Genomic DNA, 25,342 nt, shown 5'->3' with positions numbered 1-25,342 from the left:
TTAAGAGGAGACACACATGATAGTACTAGTGTTGTTATTCTGATCTTGTGAGAATATCGTTCTGAAATTTGGGGTGTCACAGATTCAGCAGCACTGACATATCATTCCATAATATTTTCATATAATCTAAAATAAATATATTATTTATAGCACTCAGTCTGAAGACTTTCAATGTAGAGATACATTAGAAGGTCCTGTCACTTGCAGCAGAGATAATGAAATGATGGAGTGATTGCAAGAAAATGAATTGAATGAAAACAAGAATTGTATCCCAGTGGAGACAGACAGATGTTAAACCTGGGATCATATCCTGAAGATGAGGGTCCCTAGGATGTTTGTTACAAAGAAAGAACCTGGGAGGTCTTTGGATCAACTTGCTTCTTAGGGTTCTCTGAGTACTAGAAGATTTCAGGACTGAAGGAGCTGTGGTTTGGATTGGTCTAGTCATAGTTTACTTGAGGTGATTTTTGATAAGAAAGATGAAATGTGTTAATGAGATGCTGGTTAAGAGAACACATGGAAAGTTGCAGTGGGGACAGCATATACATCATGGGTTATTGAAACTTAAATTTCATAATGTTCCATGGCCGACGTAGAACATCACATTTTTTAAAAAATAACTCACACGATGGGTGGAACATAGTATAAACAGTCAGGGTATAATTAAACCTTTATACTATTTGGGATAATATAGTAAATAGTACAACAGTACAAATTCAGAGCTTTAAGAATATGTAATTGGGAACCTAATCCCAGATGAAGACAAAATGGATACGATGTGGGTAAAACTTGAACCACTAAAATTACCTTATAAAATATTCCAAGCAATGCGTATGGCAGGAAACTACCAATTAATAAAAAAGTGATTCTAAAAATCCTGACCGAACACAAAAGCACGCATGTAAGAAAAACGTAACTATTTCACAAAAGTTATTACAAGAACGCTTTGGAGGAAAGACACAAAAAACTGTGTAAGGAAAGAAAAACAGTTATTGGTGACATTTTAGAGGAACCAACATCTTCCTGATCTTACATGCCCCCACACAAAATGTACCTAGATTACTTTATGAAGGCTGTTGCCAGAACATAAGAAAGATGCATGGAAATGACCTGGGAAGCCCGCTAGCGATGATCTAATAGAGAAACTTCAGACAGAGTTATAAATTTATCAAGTAGTACATGCTGAGTTGCTCCTGCCTCTCCATCCTGACAGGGACACCATTGTTGGTGGATAGGGGATTATTTTGATATTTCTCCTCTAGTCCCACTGAAGAGAGGGCACTTCCATTGCCAGGGGAAAGGCTCTTCTATGAGGTATAAGGAAGGTTCTAAAACCTTCCTCATACACGTATCACAGAACTTCACTGACATTTGATTTAAAAGCTCTCTTATGTGCTGTTCCATTGACAATGTAGCAGCTCTACCTAGATCAGTTTGGCACTCCACATCCATAAATGTTGTTTAATAACAGGAGTTACCTTATCCATTTAACACTTTATATGGAGAAAGGCATCTGCCTGTAGTTGGGTATAAAGGAACTCAGTCAATAAAACTTAATTATCTGACAGTATCCGCCCTCAGGTAAGAGGACAATAAATGACAATTAAGAGCCAGAGTCTGGCCTCTGCCTTCTGATTGAAGATGTAAGATACATTCTGCATGTCCAGTGACTTTTGTTTTGAAAGAAGTGAAATCCTTTCAGCTAACATCTTTCTGTTAAACTTTGATTACATATATTAGCATTATCGATTAGCAACTTTGCTTGCATAGTTTCATGGGTAGGGTCTCAACTAGGCCAGTTTCATAAAATAATTCCTAAAAGGGAAAGTCTTTTGTTCCTTAGCACAAAAGATTCTTATTCAATACTTTTTCAGCGTTTCATCTGTTCTATTTCTTTCAGAATTAAAGAACAGTCATCTCTATAGAAAATGAAGAGTAAATATGGCTCAGAGAGTACTAGTAAAACTAGATGTGTTGAAGCGATATGAGAAGAAAAAACTGAGCAAATATGATATGGTGGAGGTAACTTTTGAGATAATATACAGCAGAAATGGTTGTGATTCAGCTTTTAGAACATACAGTATGTTTTTTCCTATGAGCTTCAAGAAAACCACAGGAACGTGGATTCATTAGGATTCTAAGAACTGATTCGAACTTCCTGTGCATAAATAAAATGTGGAGTGAAACAGAAAAATACCTCTTAGTTTTACTGGGGACAATTAATGTTTCATAATTGGGTTTCCACTGCTTCTATCAGCAGAATTGAAAAGAGTAAGTCGTCTCCTCCCTGGGATCCACCAAATGAAAACAAAGCCAAGATGGTAGCTATGCCTGTGCAGCTGAAATTCTGTTTTATGTGCATCACATAAAAAAAATGAATAGAGTTTCAGTCAGACTGTCATGGCCACCATGCTGATTTTTTTTCTATCACATCCTATGGACGCTCTTGTCTTCATCTCTTGTCGTTCTTCATACATCCCACAAAAGTCTATTCTGCAGGGGTGGGATTCTACCAGTTTGCACCTATTTGCTAGAACCGGTTGTTAACATTCGAAGCAGTTCGGAGAACCAGTTGTTAGAAGAAATTACTGGCCTAATCCTGTAAGGAAGGCAGGAAGGAAACATTCTGGTGTTGCTTACATAAACTGCCTCTCCGTTAACCCTTATTACATTCTTGGCAGGACTAGACTTCCTATCTCAGGAACGTCTCTGGAATTTTTTCCCCTTCCTTTGCTGGTACAATGCTTGTGTGGAGTGACCATTCAAAGTTACAATGGCACTGAAAAAAGTGATTTATGGCCATTTTTCACACTTACGACTGTTGCAGCATCCCCACAGTCATGAGAGGCCAAGCGAGGAGATGCGTGCCTCGATGTGAGTGATATTGAGTTGGCCACACCCAGCCAATAACATGACCACCAAGCCACGCTCACCAACCAAGCTACGACCACAGAACCGGTTGTTAAAAAATTTGAATCCCACCCCTGCTGTTCTGGAATATTTGGGATTACAGAGCAGAGGATGAAACTTTTGCCCCATTCTGATTGGGATGCAATTTCAACATTGGATGATCTGAATTTGTTGTTTACCTGTGTGTTCTCTAAAATGTTACCTTCATTTGTATGTATTTATGCCTTTAAAAATGAACCTTTTGAACACCAGGCTGCCTCTTTCCTGATAGGGCTGGTTTAAAAAGGACTTACATGATACTGTAGCTAGCTACTCACACAATCTGCATAAGTATTAATATTTTTTAAAAAATACCCTGGTACTTTACATAGTAGTGAATGCTGAGTTTACAAACTAGATACTAATGATTTCCATGTGTGTTTTTTTAAATCAGTGTCAGAAACTTGAGAAAGTACAATTAAAACCCTATCACAGAACTCCACTGACATTTGATTTTAAATTGTTTTATGAACCTAAAACTAAGAAATCAAATATTCCAGCAACTCTGTCTATACATAATTCATACATTACAGAAAAGGAGGAGAGTTCAGCTAAGCTGCCTGAAAGGTAAGACTTCTCTGATTTGGTCTGAGCAGGTATTTCAGTGTTGTCATGTATTGCCCACGTCTGTCAAGACCACAATGAGTGTTGAGTGGCATGTTAAAAGCCACATTTTAAAAGTAGTGGAAAGTTTTATGGAAGATCTTCCAGAGTTTAAAGGGTGTAAAGGGCAGTGGTGGGATTCTACCAGTTCGCACCTATTCGCTAGAACCGGTTGTTAACATTCTAAGCAGTTCGGAGAACCGGTTGTTAGAAGAAATTACTGGCCTAATCCTGTAAGGAAGGCAGGAAGGAAACATTCTGGTGTTGCTTACAGAAACTGCCTCTCCGTTAACCCTTATTACATTCTTGGCAGGACTAGACTTCCTGTCTCAGGAACTTCTCTGGAGTTTTCTTTCCCCTCCTTCGCTGGTATTTTGCTTGTGTGGAGTGACCATTCAAAGTTACAATGGCACTGAAAAAAGTGACTTATGACTGTTTTTCACACTTACGACTGTTGCATCATCCCCACAGTCATGAGAGGCCAGGCAAGGAGATGCGTGCCTCAGTGTGAGTGATATTGAGTTGGCCACACCCAGCCAATAACATGACCATCAAGCCACGCCCACCAACTTAGCCACACCCACAAAACCAGTTGTTAAAAAATTTGAATCCCACCCCTGATAAAGGGGATGCCCTAAACATTTTCAAGCCACCCACTTTTCCAACCTACACACACATTTATACAGCTCGGGGTAATTCCATAAATCCACTCCATATTTTCAGCTTCACAAAGCTGAATAAAAGGAACCAACAATGACCACTTCACTTAACACTGCTGAAGGAGAAATAAAGATTCTTTTATTGCCGCTCCATGCAACAGTGATATAAACCAAATTGCTTGTGGACATACACCTCATACACACATTTGCTTTGTACTATGTGCATATTTTTGGCCACAACATGTAAATAAAATTTAACATCTGTGTGGCTTTTATGAAGGTAACTGCAACGCTGTTTCCTTTTGAGAGACCTGCTAAAGAGCCTACAGCCTAGAACAGGGGTGGGCAAACTTTTTGGCTCAGGGGCCGCATTGACTTTTAAAATTTGACAGACGGGCCGGGTCAGCACAAGATTTTTTGGGAATCGCCCCCCCCTTCCCCCCCAACTCTTCTCCTCCTTCCCCTCCCCTCGGAGGCTCCCCTCCCTTTGGAGGCCCTCTGAGTCAGGAGTTGCTACCACCGGCGCGGCTCCACGCGGCTCCACTCCCGCGTTGCCTCGGGAAGGGAAAGGCAAAAAGGAAGAGCCGCGGCGGTGCTTTGCAACGGGAGCAGCGGCACCGGAGGCTCAGGCTCAGCGGCTCCTGGTTTTGCCTTTTCCTTCCCAAGGCAACGCGGGACTGGAGCTGCGCGGAGCTGCGCCGGCGGTAGCAACTCCTGACAGCCCCAGCCGGACACCTGAGCGGAGCCCGGGTGAAACTACCTCTTGCTGCTGCCAGAGCACCGCCGGGTCGCCTCCTCCAAGCAGCCTGCCCACCCACCGGGCTTCCCCTCTGCCGCGTGGCTCAGGGCCAGGCGCAAGCGCCCGCGAGTTAAAAGGAAGCCGAAACTTGCTGGGAAGTTGCTCGGGTGCTGGGAGCAGGCTTTTAAAGTGCCGCCCGAGCAAAGTTTAAGCCTGGAAGCCCGGAAATCCGAGCAACTTCCCAGCAACTTTCGGCTTCCTTTAACTCGCGGCGCCATGCCTGGCCCCGAGCCACGCGGGCGGAAGGGAAGCTCGGCGGCGGGCGGGCAGGCTGCTTGGAGGAGGCTCCGGCTTCCCTCCGCCAGGCGTGAGCACCCACGAGTTAAAACGAAGCCGAAATTTGCTGGGAAGTTGCTCCGTTTTCAGGGCTTTGCAAAGGCAAAGTTTGCAGGCTGGAGCGTCTTCCCGCCGAGGAGCGGGAAGGGTTCCGCCTGGCGGGCGGGGCGGGCTGCTTAAACTTTGCTCGGGAGGCACTTTAAAAGCCTGCTCCCAGCACCCGAGCAACTTCCCAGCAACTTTCGGCTGCGCTTTTAACTCGCGGGCACTCGCGCCGCCCGAGCCGCACGGCAGCCCGCTCAAGCAGCCCGCTCCGCCCACCGGGCGGAACCCTTCCCGCTCCTCGGCGGGAAGACTCTCCAGCCTGCAAACTTTGCCTTTGAAAGCCCCGGAAAACCGAGCAACTTCCCAGCAACTTTCGCCGTTTTAACTCGCGGGCGCTCGCGCCTCGCCCGAGCCGCACGGCAGAGGGGAAGCCCGGAGCGCCGCCGGTCGCCTCCTCCAAGCAGCCCGCCCACCCGCCGGGCTTCCCTCCACGGCGGCTCGGGGCCAGGCACAGCGCCCGCGAGTTAAAACGAAGCCGAAAGTTGCTGGGAAGTTGCTCGGGTGCTGGGAGCAGGCTTTTAAAGTGCCACCCGAGCAAAGTTTAAGCAGCCCGCCCGCCCGCCGGGCGGAACCCTTCCCGCTCCTCGGCGGGAAGACGCTCCAGCCTGCAAACTTTACCTTTGCAAAGCCCTGGAAAACGGAGCAACTTCCCAGCAACTTTCGGCTTCGTTTTAACTCGCGGGCGCCGCGCGCTGGCGGAGGGGAAGCCCGGAGCCTCCTCCAAGCAGCCTGCCCGCCCGCCGGGCTTCCCTTCCGCCGCGCGGCTCGGGGCCAGGCGCGAGCGCCCGCGAGTTAAAAGGAAGCCGAAAGTTGCTGGGAAGTTGCTCGGGTGCTGGGAGCAGGCTTTTAAAGTGCCGCCCGAGCAGGACCGCCAAGCCGGGAAACGGGGCACCAAGGCAGGGCAAAGCTCCACCAGCAGCGGCCTAGCTTTAGGTGGCTCCAAGCAGCCCGCCCCACCCGCCGGGTGGAACCCTTCCCGCTCCTCGGCGGGAAGACGCTCCAGCCTGCAAGCTTTGCCTTTGCAAAGTTTAAGCCTGGAAGCCCCGGAAAAAAAAGGGGGATCGGTGGGGACTCACCTTCGGAGAGGTCGCACTCGAAGGTGATTTCGAACTCCCAGCCGAGGCCTTTGCAAATTTCTTTTCTTTCCTACCCCTAGATCGCTCCGCACTGTTTTGCAGCTTTGGGGGCCACGCGGCACAGGGCAATTACGCCATGCCCAGCGATTTTTTTTCAGGGGCGGGCCACATTGGACAGACCAACGGGCCGGATGTGGCCCGCGGGCCGTAGTTTGCCCACCCCTGGCCTAGAACCTGAGAAGATGACACAAGAATTCCACAATATTGTAAACAGCAATTTACTGTTCAGCCTTTTCAGGATATCAACAGTATAGGTGGTCCTTGACTTATGACCATTTTTCACTACAGCAACCCCATGGTCATGTGCTCAAAGTTTGGGGGATAGGCACAGGGATGGGCTTCAAAAATTTTAGCAAAGAGTTCTCTGCCTGGTTGCTGGGTGGATGTAGCCATGGTGGGCGTGGCCTAGTCGGCCTCCTGCATCACGGTGAGGGGGGGTGTTTTTACCCTCCCCGGGCTCCATAGGCTTTCCTTGAGCCTCCGGGAGGGTGAAAATGGCCTCTCCGGGCTCCGGAGGCTCTCTGGAACCTGGAAATGGGCCCATTTCTGGTCTTCCCGAACTTCCAGGAGGCCCGTTTTTTGGCTTCCCCGAGCCTCTTCGTGCACCCTGCACTTACGTGCATCCAAAATGGGCCGTGTGGGGACTCCTGGGAGTGGCGGGGTGGGGTGGGTGGGGCCAACCAGGAGTGGGATTTAGGGGTTCTCCGAACTGCACAGAATCTTAGCTAGGGGCTCTCCAGAACCCCTGCGAACCCCCGGCAGCCCACCCCTGGATAGGCAGCTAGGATGTGTTTAGGACATTTGCACTGTCCTGGGGTCATGTGACCATATGTAAACTTTCCAGCTAACTTCTGACAAATGAAGTCAATATGGGAAGCCAGATTTACTTAACAGCTGCATGATTCTGTTACCGACTGTGGCAAAAAAAAAAAGTCATAACATGAGGCAAAACTCACATAGCCATTACCTTGTTTAGCAAAAGAAATTTTGGGCTCAGTTGCAGTCGTAAATTGTGGGCTACTTGTACTGGAGAGCTGAGTGTATCTATTTCTGCAATATATTGCTCCTGCAGTGCAGAAAAGTGGGGTGTAAATTTACTAAATAGAAAAAAAAATGTAGTCATGGTGAAGCTCGGAGGGTTTTTTGGGTGGAGGAAAAAACATTTTATGACTGTTTCCTCATTGGATGGAACTCATGCTTTAATCCTTCTCCTTATCGGGGAAACACTAACTTGATATCTTGGCAGCCGTCCTTTACTAATACAAACAAAAGAAGATGAAACCAACCAGAGTTATTGATCGATTGAGTGATTAAGCTTGATCCCTACCTACCACATATATATATATATATATATATATATATATCTATGTGGAATACCACTCACGCATCATCACAAAATCTCCAGAACCATAAAGCCTACAAACTTGAAATTTGTCCCATATGTTCCTCTTGGCTTCTAAGTGCTCACTAAGAAAGGATTTTTTGAAATGACCATCAGAGCATTAGTATTTCATATATTATTATTAACATGCTCTGATGCTAAGGAGTTCTACTCCCCCTCCCCACCTGAAAAGAAATCTGTTCCAAATGCAAAACACAAGCAGATGAGAGGAGTTTCAGTTTCACAGCAGCAAGCAGCCTTAGTACAGAACAATTGAGCTAAGCCACACCCAGGCTCCTTGCTGTCTCCTTCTTGCTCACACAGCAAATACTGTTTCCGTTTCCAAACAACCCTCAACTCTCTCACACACTGACAGGATGCTAGCCAGATGAATACTGATGGACGCTGGTAGGCAGAGGCAGAATTTTTTCCCCCTTATTTTCCTCCACAAAATCTAAGCCCGACCACATAGTTTCGTAACGAAGCATGGGTATCAGGCTAGTTATAAGCTAAAATGACATTTATTTCAATTAAATATTACAATTAAAGTAAATATTATTCCATTTAAATCTGATAGAAGTATATTAACAATTAAGAGTTTGGAGCAAATATTTTTCACCATCTTCCTAAGTTTTGGGAAGAGGTCCTAGGCATATCTACTCAGGGAGTATCTCCCACAGTTAGAGAGCTTAAGCTCCCATCCCATCTCCCCGGCAAAAAAAGCCTTCTCTACTGAGCTAATTAGTTAGGCAGATTTACAATAAGAAGGTGGTTGATCAAGTCTCAAGCATTATTAATACTCTGAATGTGTCCTGCAAATAAATCAGTGCAGATCTTTCAGAACTTGGGTTGGCTAGAATTGGCAGGCCAGGAAAGCTGACAGACGTGATGTAAAGACGGAGATGTTTCACCAAGGAACCAGTACAATATAATGCAATGCAATACAATAATGGACAATGCAACCATTGCAAAAGTAGGAAAAAGAACCTTGAGATATTCATCCACGTGAGAAAACCCTTATCCAAGAAAGCTCACTGGATGACTTTCAGTCATTCATACTTTTTCTATCAAGCCTTCCTCACAGGATTGTAGTTGACTTTACACCTTCAGTTCCTAATATAATAAATAAAAATACAAATATTTGTTTACAGAGACCTATGAGCACTTTAGAAAGTAATTCCATGCATGCATGCGTGTGTAAATCTACCCTACAAGTTCACACATTGTTGAAGTTCTTTTCTTAAACTGTTGCAGGACATTTACGTTAAGCCAACCTTGTATTTTACAGTCGTGATATTTCTAGTGTTTCAAGCTCGGTGTTATCAACACACTTCTCTCAGAATAATTATTCTGGCAAGTCTGCTATGAGGCCATCTAGTGCTCCAACTTACCTGAAAGGTAAGCTAAATGATCTGAAAGACATATTCATTATATTTATTTAGTAAGTTTTCCCCTGGGAATCTATGCCTGGCTTTTCAATCATTGTCAGCCACAGTTTACTTAACCAACATTTATGCAATAAATCACAGTTGCCTGGAATCACATAATCCAATCAGTCAAGGATTCTTAACCTTTCTGAGCCATGGACCCCTTTAAAAATCCGGTAAAAAACCATGGACCCCTTTTGAGAAAAAAGCATGTTTAAATGCTTACAATGAATTAGTGAAAATCAAGTTGCAATTTTCCCCCCATCTAAGTTCGTGGATTCCCTGAAATCTGCTTATAAACCCCAAGAGAATCCATGAACCCCTGATTAAGAACCTCAGCACTAAATCGTTAAATATTTTTTTCAAATCAGGATAGCTGGGTTCCCACAATACATTAAGCCAGAGATTCTGAAGCTTTGCAGTCCCTAAAATAATAAATGAATTTGTATGAGCCCCCATACTTCAAAGGAAGTGAATTGTTTTGTTGAGATTAGGCTTGGGCAAGAAATAAAGAAATATGCCATATAGTTTAATTTTTAAAAAGCACCTAGAGGAGTTTGTGCAAAGCAAGAAGCAAAGCCCAGTGAAGTTCTGACTGCACTTCTACTCTTTATGTACAAAACTGATTTGGTTTAAAAAAAAAAGGAAAAACGAAGTGACCTCACTAATAAAATCACTGTTGAAGCACTAAACCACAAAGCAATGGTTTACCATGAAGTGGAAATCCAGACTTGCAATGTATTAAGATCATTATTTTATAATTAATGAAGGATTCTAAATTTTAAATCTCCCTCTCTCCTCCCCACCTCTCTGTGTTCTACCTACTTACCTACCTATTTTCCCCAATTTTTAACTTATTTCTTCTACTCCTGCTGTTTCATATGGCTTTTGTCTTTCCCTTTTTAAAGCTTACGCCAATGTTGGTGCTGATATCTGGGAAAAGGGAAGCTTACCGTATGAGAAATATATTCAAATTTTATATAATTTGGAGGTTGTGGTTGAAATAAAGTGCCCCCTCATTTACATTTCCTGTTATAGTATAAAAAATTCACTCTTTAATTCTATGTACTTTGTACAATCCATCTGACATCAGCAATTCTTTTGATGTGGGATAGTACTTTTTACACATTGCTGATAAAAACTTTGCAATGTGTTACATAATCCTTTGGGGTACATACGATGGAACACCAAATTTTCTTGAATATGTAACTAGTATTAACATTTATAATGTTCCCTACATTCAGTAATGTGTTTTCTAATTGTAGAGCAACTTTTTCCAATTTGTGATCTTCAAATATTAGGTTTCATTTTTGATAATTTCCATCTAGAGTAAATATCTGATTTCTCAAAAGCTAATATTGTTTGGACAATCCATCTAAGCATTCCAGACTGATGCCAAGGTGACATAGAGATGCCCTCTTTAAGGCAAGCCCAGCCTTGTTTTTTCCTAATAGGCCTCTGCACTTATCCTGTGTGATATTCATTCCTATTTTATTCTGGCTTTTGTTTTCATAATGTATTTCTGAAAGCTAACTTGAAGACTGCAGATGGAAGCTTCTTAATCCTGAAAAAAAAGTTAAAGCAAAAAACTGCTTATTCCACCTCAGAAGTCCAGAAAATACCAGAAACATTATCAAATGTAAGTTGTACTATTGAGAATGTCATACCTTTTTTCTTGAAAACCACGGAATTTATCACAGGGTGCCAGTATGTATGCCCCTTGCTCTTGTATCTTGAGATTTAATTTTTGTTGTATTTTTTTAGAAAATCTTAAAAAATTCAAATCAACCTACAAAAACTCTAAACTCTGTCAAGTACCATGGAGTACTCATCTCTAATGATCTAAGTGCTAGAGCCCACTGTAACTACATAGTCAAGAAGGCATTAAGAGTTGTTAACCTAATCCTACATAGCTTTTTCTCAGGTAATATCACACTACTAATACAAAACATTTGCTAGACCAATACTTGAATACAGCTCATCAGTCTGGAACCCACATTACATATCTGATATTAATACAGTTGAGAAAGTCCAGAAATATTTCACAAGAAGAGTTCTCCACTCTACTTGTTGCAGAATACCGTATGCCACCGGACTTGAAATTCTAGACCTAGAAAACCTAGAACTACGCCGCCTTCGGTCCGATCTAAGTATAGTATATAAAATTATACATTGCAATGTCCTACCTGTCAATGAATACTTCAGCTTCAACCATAACAATACAAGAGCACACAATAGATACAAACTCAAGGTAAACTGCACCAAACTTGATTGCAAGAAATATGGCTTCAGCAACAGAGTGGTAAATGTCTGGAATACGCTACCTGACTCTATGGTTTCTTCCCCAAACCCCAAAAACTTTAACCTTAGACTGTCTACTATTGACCTCACTCCTTTCCTAAGAGGTCTGTAGGGGGTATGCATAAGTGCACCAATGTGCCTACTGTCTCTGTCCTATTGCTTCTTTTTTTATTTTTCTTATATGTATCTATTTCATGTATCCATAACTATGTTTATACTTATACCTGTTATCTTATAATTGCTTGACAAAATAAATAAATAAATAAATAAATAAATAAATAAAGAAAGAAAGAAAGAAAGAAAGAAAGAAAGAAAGCACAATCTCAAAAATGATAAAAGAATAAATGAAATCTGATGCCAGTACAATTCAGGAGAATGTTCAGCAAAATGCCTTTTTAAACACATTTTTTTCTTTTCTTTTTTACCACTGGTCATTTCAAGAAACATGTGATTATCTCAGTTTTGTTTCATCTTTTCTTTCATTTCACTTAAATTCTACCATTTCTGCTTCTTCTATCCAAATCATAATCATCCATATGCCACTATTGTCCCAAATAGATATAAAGATAGATATAAATAGATATAGATATACATCCACCACAGTTTCATTCTATCAAAGCTTCCGCATAAAGATCCATAATAAGATAAAGAAGATATAGCTTAGATTATTCATACTATGAGCTGTGGTGTCACAGTGGTTAGAGTGCAGTACTGCAGGCTACTTCTGCTGACTGCCAGCTGACTGCAATTTGGCAGTTTGAATCCCACCAGGCTCAAGGTTGACTCAGTGTTCTATCTTTCCGAGGTCAGTAAAATGAGGATCCAAATTGTTGGGGGCAATATGCGGACTCTGTAAACCACTTAGAGAGGGCTGTAAAGCACTATGAAGTGGTATATAAGTCTACGTGTTATTACTATTACTACCAATCAGAGGTGGTATTCAGCAGGTTCTGACCAGTTCTGGAGAACTGGTAGTGGAAATTTTGAGTAGTTTGGAGAACCGGCAAATACCACCTCTTACTGGAGATTTTACATTATCCTTCCCCTGCCACGCCCACCAAGTCACGCCCACAGTACCGGTAGTAAAAAAAATTGAATCCCACCACTGCTAATGATAATGCTGACGTCAGTGCCACTTGGTTTGGGCCAGGTTTTCTCAAATTCATCCAAAATTTTAGTTTTACCCCAAGCATTATCATACTATTACTGTATACATAAATTGGCATGTCTAAGCTAGAAATTACTTGCAAGGCAACATAATCTTATTCACATGTCAACAACCAAAAAGGTGAATGCAATATATTGAATCCCAAAATTGTGGCACCAAGCAACTGAAAAGTGGTGCAAAGGGAATATTGCACTTGCAGGGATAATAGTTGAAGAAGCATTAAATGCAAATCATCAGAAGATTCCCCCTACCCACACACACAAAATTAAATTCTTAGGCAGAGAAGGAGAAAAAAAACTTTAAACTCAGAACAGATTCACATTGTTTATACTTGAATAATCAAAGCAATCAAATGTAAACTATTATTTGATTTGGGTGTCTAGGTTGATTTGATTCAAATCTCTGAATCAGATTGTTGATTTAGACCAGGGGTAGTCAACCTTTTTATACCTACTGCCCACTTTTGTATCTCTGTTAGTAGTAAAGTTTCCTTTAACCGCCCACCGGTTCCACAGTAATGGGTTATTATTAAAATAGGGGACAAAACCCCTACCGCCCACCATGAAAACTGGAATGCCCACTAGTGGGCGGTAGGGACCAGGTTGACTACCACTGATTTAGACAATCCATTTTAGAGAGAAAAAAAGCCTTTCAACCCATGTGTGAAGGCTACCACCCTTCAAATCAATCCAGGGACAACAAGTTTAATTCAATAATTTGACCTGGATCAATGACCCAATTCAAAAAATTAATTTGATTCGAAGAGTTTAATCAAACTACCTTTGAACTGGAACTCTTCATACAGTTGCAGTATTCAAGCTTTTATTATTGACAGAGATATATTTCTAATCTATGCACTATAGTATTAGTTACAAAACATTCATACACAAAGGTAATATGGAATATTCCTTTACTCTCCTTTGAATGCTTTGTTTTACAGTCAGATTTTGCTAAAATGTTATAATTTTGCTTCTGATTATTCCATATTTTTTTGTATGTGTGTGACATTGGTCTTGATTTCTGACCAATTTTCTTGGCAACATTTTCAGAAGTGGCATGCCATTGCCTGTTTTGTAGAGCTGAGAGAGAGTAGCTGGCCAAAGTCACCCAGCTGGGTTTGTGCCTAAGATGGGACTAGAACTTAACATCTCCTGGCTTCTAGCCTTTAACTACACAAAATAGGCTCTTCTGTAATACACCATGAGGTAAAAAGAACATATTTTGGATCTCTTTCTCAAGAGAAAAGATAATGGTAGAAAGTATTTATGGTCAAAAGGGCAAAGAGATTTTTTTCCCTTATGACAAGTTAGCAATAACTGTAAGATTTCTTCCTTTTCATCATTTTTGCTAGTAAAGTCTCAGAGACACTACTCAGCATCTGCCTATCCCTTTCAAGAAAAAAGCATAATATCAAATGAAAATCTTGATTCAAATATATTTTAGGCATAGAAGATTGAATAATGCAGTTTCTGGAAAGTATGATTAAAACAAAGTCAAGATGGTGCCTGTAATGGTATGATCAAAGCTCTCAGTCATAGCTGCCATCTTAACTTTTTTGAGCGTGCCTAATGGACACCCCTGCATAAATAACTCATGCAAACAAATGTATCTGTTAATGTAATTAATACATAGACTGCATATCATAAGATAGTAACTAAAATGAAATTACCCATTTAATCCTGCAGTAATTAGCCTTTTAAAAAGACAATCTGATTAAATTCCAGCAGTTAAGCTTTCATTAATCTTGCTATGGTCAGATTAGTTGGAGATAGCAAGGAGAGAGAGAGAGAGAGATAAAAATCTGATGCCTAGACAGAAAAAGTGAACAACAGATAACAAACTGTTTCAGCAAGTCCCTGAAGGCAAACAGAAAATCACAGTGCACATAGCCTCTGTTCTAATACTGCCATTTCAATGCAGGTTTATGCAATTATGTACTTGTCCATTCAAGTATGTGTCTGGAAAAATGCCATTTTAAAATGCTTCTGCAAATAAGAATCTGCTATATCAGATCCGTAGAGTGGCCATGGGTTGGACACGACTGAATGGCTGATGACGGTGAGATCAGAACTATTTAGAAAAGATTTTCTGGGAATTTTCCTATATTAAGAAAAGTGAAATATCAAAAAATGATGCCTTGTTTTGCACAGGTTGATAACAGTTGTAATGAAAATCTATGCCTCTAGACTTCAGTGAAATCCACTATCAAGCATGGAAGGAAGTTGAAGGAAGGAAATTACAGATAACCCAACAGTGGGTCACATGAGTTGGATCACATAAGTGGTTCATCACAATGGATCACACAGATATCACAGATATGGCTACCTTCCCAAGCAAGATGATCATAAATGAACAACAATGGTCATTCATGATGAAAGCACCTTTGCCTGATAACTTTACACGAGGCACCATCTGTACCTCTAGTGATATTTTGAACTTATGTTTCACATCTTTTCCAGCTAAATTTGTTGCCTGCAAGAACCTGTATTAATTGGGATGGAGAGACATCTATCAGAGAGAGAAAAGGTTGGAGAAAATAAATGTATCCATTATGAACCACAGGAAATGCATTTAAATAACACATAGGTTTCAGGAATGGGAGAGCTGGTTCAGATATTCAATACAGTTGAAAGAATTGTTTTAGCATTATGTATTTTAAGACTGAATTTCAAAGGCTGCGAAAAAAAAGCTTGGATTCCTGAACAAATAGCATTTGGATTAAGGTTGATTTATTTAAATATACTTTATTTTCTATACTGAGGCATTTAAAATAAATGTAAAGACATAATATTTTGTTACAATCATCTAAGAACCTTGGTGGCACAGTGGTTAGAATGCAGTACTGCAGGCTACTTCTGCTGATTACTGGCTGCCAGCAGTTTGCAGTTTGAATCTCACCTGGCTCAAAGTTGACTCAGCCTTCCATTCTTCCAAGATTGGTAAAATGAGGACCCAGATTGTTGGGGCAATGGGCTGACTCTGTAAACCGCTTAGAGAGGGCTGTAAAGCACTGTGAAGCAGTATATAAGTCTAAGTGCTGTTGCTATTTCAATATGCATGATTGATTCAAACAAGTCTGTTGCTTGTAACTTTGTTACAAGAATAAGCAACAATAGGCTGCAAAGTTTGGAAGTGAAGGAGCCAGTCACAAGAAGTGGACCAGAGAAGAGAATGAATGAATGAACAAATAACGATAAATTAAGCTTAATGCTAGAGATTTTCTTCGGCTCAAATGTTACTGATAATGTTGATTATTTCCTAATAACTAATACAAACATTAGAGCTATGCTGGCTGCAGAATTCTGGGAGTTGAAGTCCACAAGTCTTAAAGTTGCAAGTTTGGAGACCTCTGCATTAGAGTAAAGAAGCATATTTCCCCAAAGTGACAGATTTAGTTCTGGATGATAACATTCACAGATGTGAATTAGCCTAATCTTAAAATGCAAACAAATGCATCAAAAGCCTGAAACTGTCTTTGTGATTCACCAGCTCCACAGGGTAAGCAGCTTGTAATTTGGACTCTAGCATGTGAATCAATCTCTTAATCATAGTTATCCTTCCTTTAGTTATATCTTCTCCACTTTTTTTCCAAGTCTTTCCAACTGTAATTCAATTTCCCCAAATTTGGTTTCCATCTGAGTAGACTAGAATTCAGGTCCTTTAATTCTCAACCACAAGTTATGCTGGCTGCAAATCATTTGTAGTCCAAAATATCTAAAAGGCATCAGGATGACAATATCCAATTGAAATGATTACACTAGGCATTTTTGTGTGAGAGAGAAACAAATGGCTATTATTTGCTGATAGCACTGCATTTTTTTTTAAATAAAACCCACTGCTATTTTCAGATGACACAACAAATCAAACTGCTATTTATGCTGAGGCCAGAAGGGAACCTACTCGAGATCTGGGAATGGAAAATAAATTCATAGTTGGTACAAGTGATCATTTGCAATCAATTGACCAGGATGAAAGGTAATTAACCATAATTAGAAAAATATTTTCTTTCTTTAAAATGAGAGCTGTAGATCACTTTTCATTTTTATGCTTACTGGTAGAAATATTTGAGTGTTGTTCGTTATCCCACATCAGAGGGATGGAACTGGCAAGGATACGATGTAAAGTCAGTGAGACACAGACCCACTGTAAAAGGAAATGGGAATTCCTTTAATTTCCCCTTCCCCCCCCCCCCAAAAAAACCTTGCAAGCCCCCAATTTACATCAAAAAACAGGCATTCTTTATACTATTTCTAGTACAAAGGTCTTTAGGTTAATATTGAAAATCATATTCTTTATGTTGGAGCTCCCTCTTGCACCTAAAAAAAGAAAGACATAGAAGTTGTCAATAGACAGTAGGGCTGATGTTTGTAGGAAAGTACATCCAAATAAGGCAAGGAGAATCATAACTAAAATACAGAGAGGTAAAATTTTCTCATTGGTATAATAATATTGAACCCTAGATAATCATGAGATCTGCTGTGTTATCCTTTGAGAGGAATATACATTAACTTTTAGGCTGATTATAAGTTTTTTTTTAACCCCAATGCTGGGGATTCATCTAAGAAGATCATCTAAAAAGATCTAAGGTCATTTAAGAAGAGCATATATCATAAATAAAAATAACGTGATGGCTTCAATAGTAAGTCAATAGTTACTTACCTAAACAGAATAACCAGTAGATGTGAGAATGATGTCCTATTTCCTGCTGGTTTTCCCAATGACTTTTCTTGTGGGAAATTGACAGGAAGTATAGGAACAGCAGCCACAACTTCATGTATAAAATTGGCCTGAACACCATGGAAATTTCAATTCCACAGAAATTAAAGGTTCTGGATTTTTATGCATTCTTTAAGTTAGTAGATTTTAGGTACCTTGGTTTAAACATTATTGCGGTGTAATGTACCATTTGGGCTAACTTGAAGGTACAAACAGATATAGATAAATTCCCCAGGACAGTTTTAATATAGTACATAGATGTAGGTTTTTTTTTAATCAATCCATGTCTCTCTTTAGCTTTCTCACAGAAAGGAAAATTAGTAAAACAAAATAAAAGAATACTACCTTCTCCTCATAAAATCGTTGTTATGTATGTTGATAATTCACAGCAGCCCTTTTCCCTTTTATAATGAAATGAACTTCTAAAGCTGTTACAAAAATCTGTTTAATAATTGAACAGTCAGATGGGAAAAAAATAAACCCAGAGATTGAAAAGTTAATTACAGCTTGAAAAGTTAATTACAGTTTTGAGATCACAGAAACATACACTCATAAATCTCAAAACCAAAGATTTCAAAAGAGATATAATGAAAGAAAAAAAGACACTTTAATTAAAACCTGAAAGGCACCTTAGTTGATTGTCATTGCTCACCATCCACCCCAAAACTGTAGAGGGCTTTCAGAGAATACTTGAAAATTGTATAATGTTCTAGATCTCCACAGAAGGAAAATTGCTGTTTTGCCAGATTCTTGAAAATTAATGGTGATTAAAAGTATTTTTTTCTGTAATCTGGAAAGAAGAAAACTGAAACAGTATCTTCACTGAATCAACTCCATTGTCTCTTTAATGAGCTGTCATCTTGAAACCCCAAGACCTTATTTAACTGTAGGTTTTTCTTGTGATTTGTACAAACATGACAAAGCATTCCTGTTTCCAATATTATTTGTACATGGAAACTGTCTATTAAAAATGCACACAAAAGTTCCTTCTGATTAAAAAAACACAATTTATAGATATCATGCTCTCTATGTATGCCATAATGAATTAAACATGGCAAAGAACAGCTGAGAAGAAAATGAATGTACCTTGCTAAACATTCAGCATCCTGACCTACTCCTTACTGACAAAACATACAGATACAGAAAGATCTAGTCCAGAAACTGTCCTATGGTCAAGGAAGTTGAACAAGGTCCTCTCTTAGTAACTGGGTGAAGCCAACAGATTAGGATCTTGCGAGAAGTTGCCTAACATGTTCAGATATTTTGCCACACTAGGGATTTAAAGATTTCTTTTTTGTATTGGGCTCAAAAGCCAACAGGTAAAATAGGTTCTTATTCTAACTTGATGAGTTAACAGAGTCTTCCACTATATTTTCTTCTAGCTGTAGAGTTTCGTTTGTCTCCAACCAACCCATGTGTAGTATATTCCAGTAACCCAACTGAGTGGTATCTATAGCACATAAGCCCAAGAAGGGTTGCAACTGAAACCTTAGCTGGAGACGAACAAAGGCTCCCCTGGCTGTGGTTTTCACCTGCTTTCTAAGGAGGAACAAGAATTAATTACAGTATTATTAATTTAAATGTTGATTGTCTAGTGATCTTCTTGTTTTAAAGGAAAGCCAATCTTCCCAAAGATTATTTAATTAATGATGGACAAAACATCCAGACTGGCTTTATCCATGACAACAAAAGTGGTTTAAAAAAGAAGGAAATACCTCCCCTGCCTCTGAGCATTATGGATGAACTAAATGATCCAAATGCCAAAGTAATCAGTGCTGGTCGTGTAAAAGTAGAATCACAAAATCAAATGGTATGTGTTGTTTTCTTACCCTGTGCTCTTTAACCATTATTGTTGTTAAGATTTTGTAAGCTAATAACATTTTGTCACAAAAATCCAAATTTCCTTGAGTTTATGATGGATCTCTTTTTGGAGGGGAGGGGAGAGAAACAATAACTTTTATGAATCTAATACAGAAGATGTGTCTCAAACTTAAAGCACAATCAGTTTAATTTGTGTTCTGCTACTACTGAAAGATGCATGTTACTTACAGTATATCAGTACAAGAAATCAAGTTGGAGATTGTGGGTTGGCGTTGTGAAAATTATACAGTTGGAAATCTTTGGTAAAATTAGAGCATGAAATTGATTAGAAAATGAATTATTATGATCACTTTAAATCCTGCCCGGAAATCAATTGGACTTCAGATTTAGAATAAATATGTATGAGAACTTCTAACAATTTATGATTGGTAAACCCAACTTAGGGAGCACATTTACCTGAGTGTAGTAGAAGGTATTTATAGTTGAAAAAGGAGATAAATAGGCTTGTGGTGGCTTGGCTTTGCATCAGCCTGGCACTGCCCACTATGGAAACAATGGAATTCTTGAAACTTCACACTGTTTCTAAGCATCAGTGTCAGTTTCCATAGCTGGAAAAGGCTTTGTACCAAAATGGTTTTACCTAAGAGGCGAAGTGAAACATTATCACTTCGTTCTCATACACAGGAAGAGATTGCAGGCTTTTATAAAACAACTTCAAGTGAGGAGGATCTTCTTCTTGCCATGCTCCATTGAAAATTTGCACATCCTGGTAATGGATATTGGTCTTTAAATCCGATTTTGTTCCTCCCTCCCCACTCTCCAGATACCGTAATTAAGTAAGATTATAAATTAGAAGATTTCGGCTACAGTATTGGGTTTTTTTTAACCACAAATGACTTACTTTGCTTTTGAAAAAGAAAATACTCAAAACATCCAACTACTATAGTACTAGGACTATTCTGGATTTATATGTGAAAAATCCAAGAGTAAGCCATTGCTGTCTTTGAACTTCAATTTATGGTTTAGGATTAAACTTTTAAAGCTTATATTTCTTTGCAGGGTTTATGTGAGTCTGGATATAAATTTGAATTTCTTGAAAGTTACATGAATGTGGTTTTGAGAATTCAAGAAATAGCAACAAATAGTTTCAAATAATTTCAAGAGAGAGGTGTCTAGAGGTGTCAGTATGAGTTCTCCTTAAGTATGTGTAACAGTTGTGTCCTACCAGTTGGTATAAAACTTTCACTATCTCTTTCTTTTGTAGCAAATGAGTGAATCATTTCCCATCCTTTGTCATGAAAGAAGCAGGTGGAATTTTGCTTGGAATCAGTGGCTTTTGTTATATGGAAAGAAGACACTTGATTATTTGAATCAGGACAATGAAGCATGTATGGACCTAAACCCAGTTCTACAAAATAATTACGATGATTCCTTTTCAATAATCAAAAGTAAAACACATCCTCATTCTAATCTAAGAGCAAAGAGGAAGAAAAAATCCACTTTAACTAGGAAACCAAAGAGCATCACCATTCAGATTTTATCTTTGGAAAGGCAGCTAAGTAATCTTTCAGTAAATTCTCAGAAAGGGACCTCTTTGGTTCAGAAAACCCATGGGCACTTCACCAAAACAATTACCAGGCATGTTGTAAGCGAGAAAAATATTCTTCAAAATATGTCCCAGCGTAACAAAGACATTCTTCTGGCAGGTGGAAAAAGCCCTATAGGTAACATGGAACCCACTCTCTCAACTATCTCAAGAATAAAATCCTCACTTGCAGAGTTTTTGAAAAAACCACTAAAAGTAACTAAAACTAAAGAAAGATTCAAAAAAAGTAATGCAATTGTCGATTACATACCTTGCCCAAAATCAATTCCAGTTTGTGAGGTTCCAGGTGAGTCGGCTGGCTGTAAAATGCCCCTTTTAATGGATTGTTCCTTGAGAAACCCCAGTGACAAACTATCAGCTGATAGAAGCAGCTCTGACCAGGATCCCTTCTTAAATGAAACTACAACAACTGACATGGACCTCAGAGCCCAGGATCTGGACTCTTCAATGGGGAAAAGTGGAAAGACATGGAAGGAGATGACAAGTTCATCCTTCCTGTTAGACTTAATGAACGAAAGCCTGGAGTCTGAGAAATCAGAAAATGTAGCCGTATATTCAAATGATGAGAGCAGTGGAGAATCTTCTACTGTGATAAGTATTCCGACAGCATCACCTGATACTTCAGAATCTCCATGCCTTTCAAGGCCTGAAACAATGAACAGCTGCAGTGACAAAACAACATAGCTCCGACCCCTGAAAGTGACTTCTTGTTGCAGGGACTGACAATATGTACACATCGCACAGTTCATTAAATTTTTTGCCATGTTATATATCAGGGCATTTGCTGCAATAATTGAAATAGAGGTGGGGCATTGGAATGTAGCACTTTTCAGAGAGAAAAATCAAGATATATTGAGAATAACAAACAAGAAAAAAATGTGAATGTAAATGGTATTTTTTCCCCCCCTGGTGTTACTTTCCAGTTTGCAGAAGAATGTGGCTCCAAAGGATTAAAATATTTTGCCTTGCCTTGCCTTCTTTTTTACTTTTCTGGCAATGGGATGATGGGATAGAGAAAATTTCCATTCAGTGATTCTTTCAAAGGTGATTTTTTCTTCTTCAAAAGACATCTGGACCGTTTTTTCCTTGAAGAACAAGAAAACGTTTAGCTTCTCATCTAAGAAGCTTCTTGGATGAGAAGCGAAATGTTTTCTTCTTCCTCAAGAAAAAAACAGTTGACTTTTGAAGAAAAAAAAGCACCTCTGAGACAACTGTGACCTGGATGACTGGAAATCTCCAGACATTCAATACAGAGGTGGTGTTCAGTGGGTTCTGACCAGCAGAAATTTTGAGTAGTTCGAAGAACCGGCAAATACCACCTCTGACTGGCCCCGCCCCCATCTATTCGCTACCCAAGTCCCAGCTGATTCGCTGGGACTTCTTTTGTTGCCGTGCACAGGAGAACGGAGCTGGAAAGCAGGTTAGTGGGTGGGGAGGGAATGGGATTTTGCAGTATCCTTCCACCAAGCCACACCCACAGAACCTTAGTAACATTTTTTTAATCCTACCATTGATTCAGTGGATTGTTTGCTGAGAGGTGAAAATGTTTCTCTTTCGGCAACACAAAACATTCTACTCCAGGCCTTATAAATACTTGACTATGTTTTTTCTCCACATTTTTCAAATGGCTCATTCAATTAAAAATACATCCCGGCTTTTAATGCATAGTGCTTTGCATACACCATTGTTCTCACCTCTCTTGTACAATGGGAATTGGATCTGCTGTGAGCTGAATCAGTGAACTTTCAATTCAAAGAAAGTTACAGATGAAACTCGAAAAATTAGAATATCGTGGAAAAGTTCATTTATTTCAGTAATGCAACTTAAAAGGTGAAACTAATATATGAGATAAACTCATTACATGAAAAGCAAGATAGTTCAAGCCATGATTTGTCATAATTGAGATGATTATGACTTACAGCTCATGAAAACCCCAAATCCACAATCTCAGAAAATTAGAATATTGTGAAAAGGTTCAATATTCTAGGCTCAAAGTGTAACACTCTAATCAGCTAATTAAGCCATAACACCTGCAAAGGGTTCCTGAGCCTTTAAATGGTCTCTCAGTCTGGTTCAGTAAGAATCACAATCATGGGAAAGACTGCTGACCTGACAGTTGTGAAGAAAACCATCATTGCCACCCTCCATAAGGAGGGAAAGCCTCAAAAGGTAATTGCAAAAGAAGTTGGATGTTCCCAAAGTGCTGTATCAAAGAAAGTTATGTGGAAGGGAAAAGTGTGGAAGAAAAAGGTGCACAAGCAGCAGGGATGACCGCAGCCTGGAGAGGATTGTCAGGAAAAGGCCATTCAAAAGTGTTGGGGATTTTCACAAGGAGTGGACCAAGGCTGGAGTCAGTGCATCAAGAGCCACCACACACAGATGGATCCTGGACATGGGCTACAAATGTCGTATTCCTCTTGTCAAGCCGCTCCTGAACAACAAACAACATCAGAAGTGTCTTACCTGGGCTAAAGAAAAACAGAACTGGTCTGTTGCTCAGTGGCCCAAAGTCCTCTTTTCTGATGAGAGCAACTTTTGCATCTCATTTGGAAACCAAGGACCCAGAGTCTGGAGGAAGAATGGAGAGGCATACATTGCAAGATGCTTGAAGTACTGTGTGAAGTTTCCACAGTCTGTGTTGATTTGGGGAGCCATGTCATCTGTGCTTCATTAAGTCAGGGTCAACGCAGCCGTCTACCAGGAGATTTTGGAGCACTTCATGCTTCCTTCCACAGACGAGCTTTATGGGGATGCTAACTTCATTTTCCAGCAGGACTTGGCACCTGCCCACACTGCCAAAAGCACCAAAAACTGGTTCAATGACCGTGGGATTACTGTGCTTGATTGGCCAGCAAACTCACCTGACCTGAATCCCATAGAGAATCTATGGGGCATTGCCAAGAGAAAGATGAGAGACATGAGACCAAACAATGCAGAAGAGATGAAGGCCACTATTGAAGCATCCTGGTCTTCCATAACACCTCAGCAGTGCCACAGGCTGATAGCTTCCATGCCACGCCGCATTGAGGCAGTCATTGCTGCAAAAGGGGCCCAAACCAAGTACTGAGTACGTATGCATGCTTATACTTTTCAGAGGTCCGATATTGTTCTACGTACAATCCTTGTTTAATTGATTGCATGTAATATTCTAATTTTCTGAGATTGTGGATTTGGGGTTTTCATGAGCTGTAAGCCATAATTATCACAATTATGACAAATCACAGCTTGAACTATCTTGCTTTGCATGTAATGAGTCTATCTCATATATTAGTTTCACCTTTTAAGTTGCATTACTGAAATAAATGAACTTTTGCACGATATTCTAATTTTTCGAGTTTCACCTATAGATGTGCAGATTGTTTTCCTTTGCACTTCTGATCTTCTAGCCACCTGCCTGAATTTACTTTTCCTTGTAAAGTGATTTTTGTTCTTCAATTGACTGGATTAAAACAAAAAATCTGGATCGAAGGGTTGTTTTTATACATCATCTTCCAAACCAACCTTTTCTGCTGTGAATCAAAATCTTGCTTACATGAACGCTAGTTATCAATTTAGTTAAAAGATTGGGTCACTATTACATGTTGCTTAAATAAACTTAGGAACCTCAAGAGGATTGTAGGAAAAAGGTGTAGGCAGGCATCCACGTAGGACAATTGAGCCCAGAATTTATGTTGCTAAGGGAGACATTTGTTAAGTCAGTTTTAGCAATAGCAATAGCACTATATTTATATACCGCTTTATAGCCCTCTCTAAGCGGTTTACAAAGTCAGCATATTGCCCTCAACAATCTGGGTCCTCATTTTACCGACCTCAGAAGGATGGAAGGATGGGTGGGATTTGAACTGGCAAACTGCAGAAGTAGCCTGCAATACTGCACTCTAACCACTGTGGCACAGAGGCTCCTCAGTTTTGATTCATTTTATGACCTTTCTTGCCACAGTTGGGTAAACCACCGCAGTTGATTAAGTTAGGAACATAGTTGTTAAGTGAATCTGGCTTCCCCATTGATTTTGCTTGTCAGAAGGTCTCAATAGGTGATCACATGGCCCAGGGACACTGCAAAACGGTCGTTAAGTCTGAACCAGTTTTGAATTTTGAAATCACATGATTTTGAGGGAACGCTACAAAGGTCCTCAGTGTGAAAAACGGTTCACAAGCCGATTTTTTTCAGTGCCCTTGTAACTTTGAAGTCAATAAATGAAGCGTTGCAAGCCGAGCGCCACTCGTACATTGATTTGGCTCGCCCGTTAGCTTTTAAGTATGTCCTACTCTACAAATGAAGATGACGTGACTCACAGTCCGGCCTTTCTGGAAGATACTACACAGACGAAAGCCGTCCTACAAGTAACGACGGCTACAAGCCCGTCAGCCGTTTCTCCCCTCCGCCCCCAAAAC

General features: G+C 40.1%; 1 protein-coding gene across 1 annotated transcript; it reads left to right on the top strand.

Moving 5' to 3' along the window:
* Nucleotides 1-1,941: 1,941 nt before the first annotated feature.
* C3H1orf141 (chromosome 3 C1orf141 homolog) lies at nucleotides 1,942-21,882 on the top strand. Its single transcript, XM_087959975.1, has 4 exons — nucleotides 1,942-2,022; nucleotides 3,344-3,516; nucleotides 19,135-19,330; nucleotides 20,606-21,882. The coding sequence occupies exons 1-4, from the start codon at nucleotides 1,942-1,944 to the stop codon at nucleotides 21,629-21,631; spliced, it is 1,476 nt and encodes a 491-aa protein (XP_087816101.1). The 3' UTR covers nucleotides 21,632-21,882.
* The last annotated feature ends 3,460 nt before the right edge of the window (nucleotides 21,883-25,342 follow it).

This window comes from Notechis scutatus, chromosome 3 (assembly GCF_049901735.1).
Source record: "Notechis scutatus isolate UNSWTSFEM ecotype Mainland chromosome 3, rNotScu1.2, whole genome shotgun sequence".
NCBI lineage: Eukaryota > Metazoa > Chordata > Lepidosauria > Squamata > Elapidae > Notechis > Notechis scutatus.
This window is presented reverse-complemented; position numbering and strand designations above follow the sequence as displayed.

Excerpts from the sequence above, each read along its gene's own strand:
- C3H1orf141 (XM_087959975.1), top strand. The coding sequence starts at position 1,942 with ATGGCTCAGAGAGTACTAGTAAAACTAGATGTGTTGAAGCGATATGAG. Across the intron at positions 3,517-19,134 it reads TCAGCTAAGCTGCCTGAAAG|GAAAGCCAATCTTCCCAAAG; the intron begins GTAAGACTTCTC and ends CTTGTTTTAAAG. Across the intron at positions 19,331-20,605 it reads TAGAATCACAAAATCAAATG|CAAATGAGTGAATCATTTCC; the intron begins GTATGTGTTGTT and ends TTTCTTTTGTAG.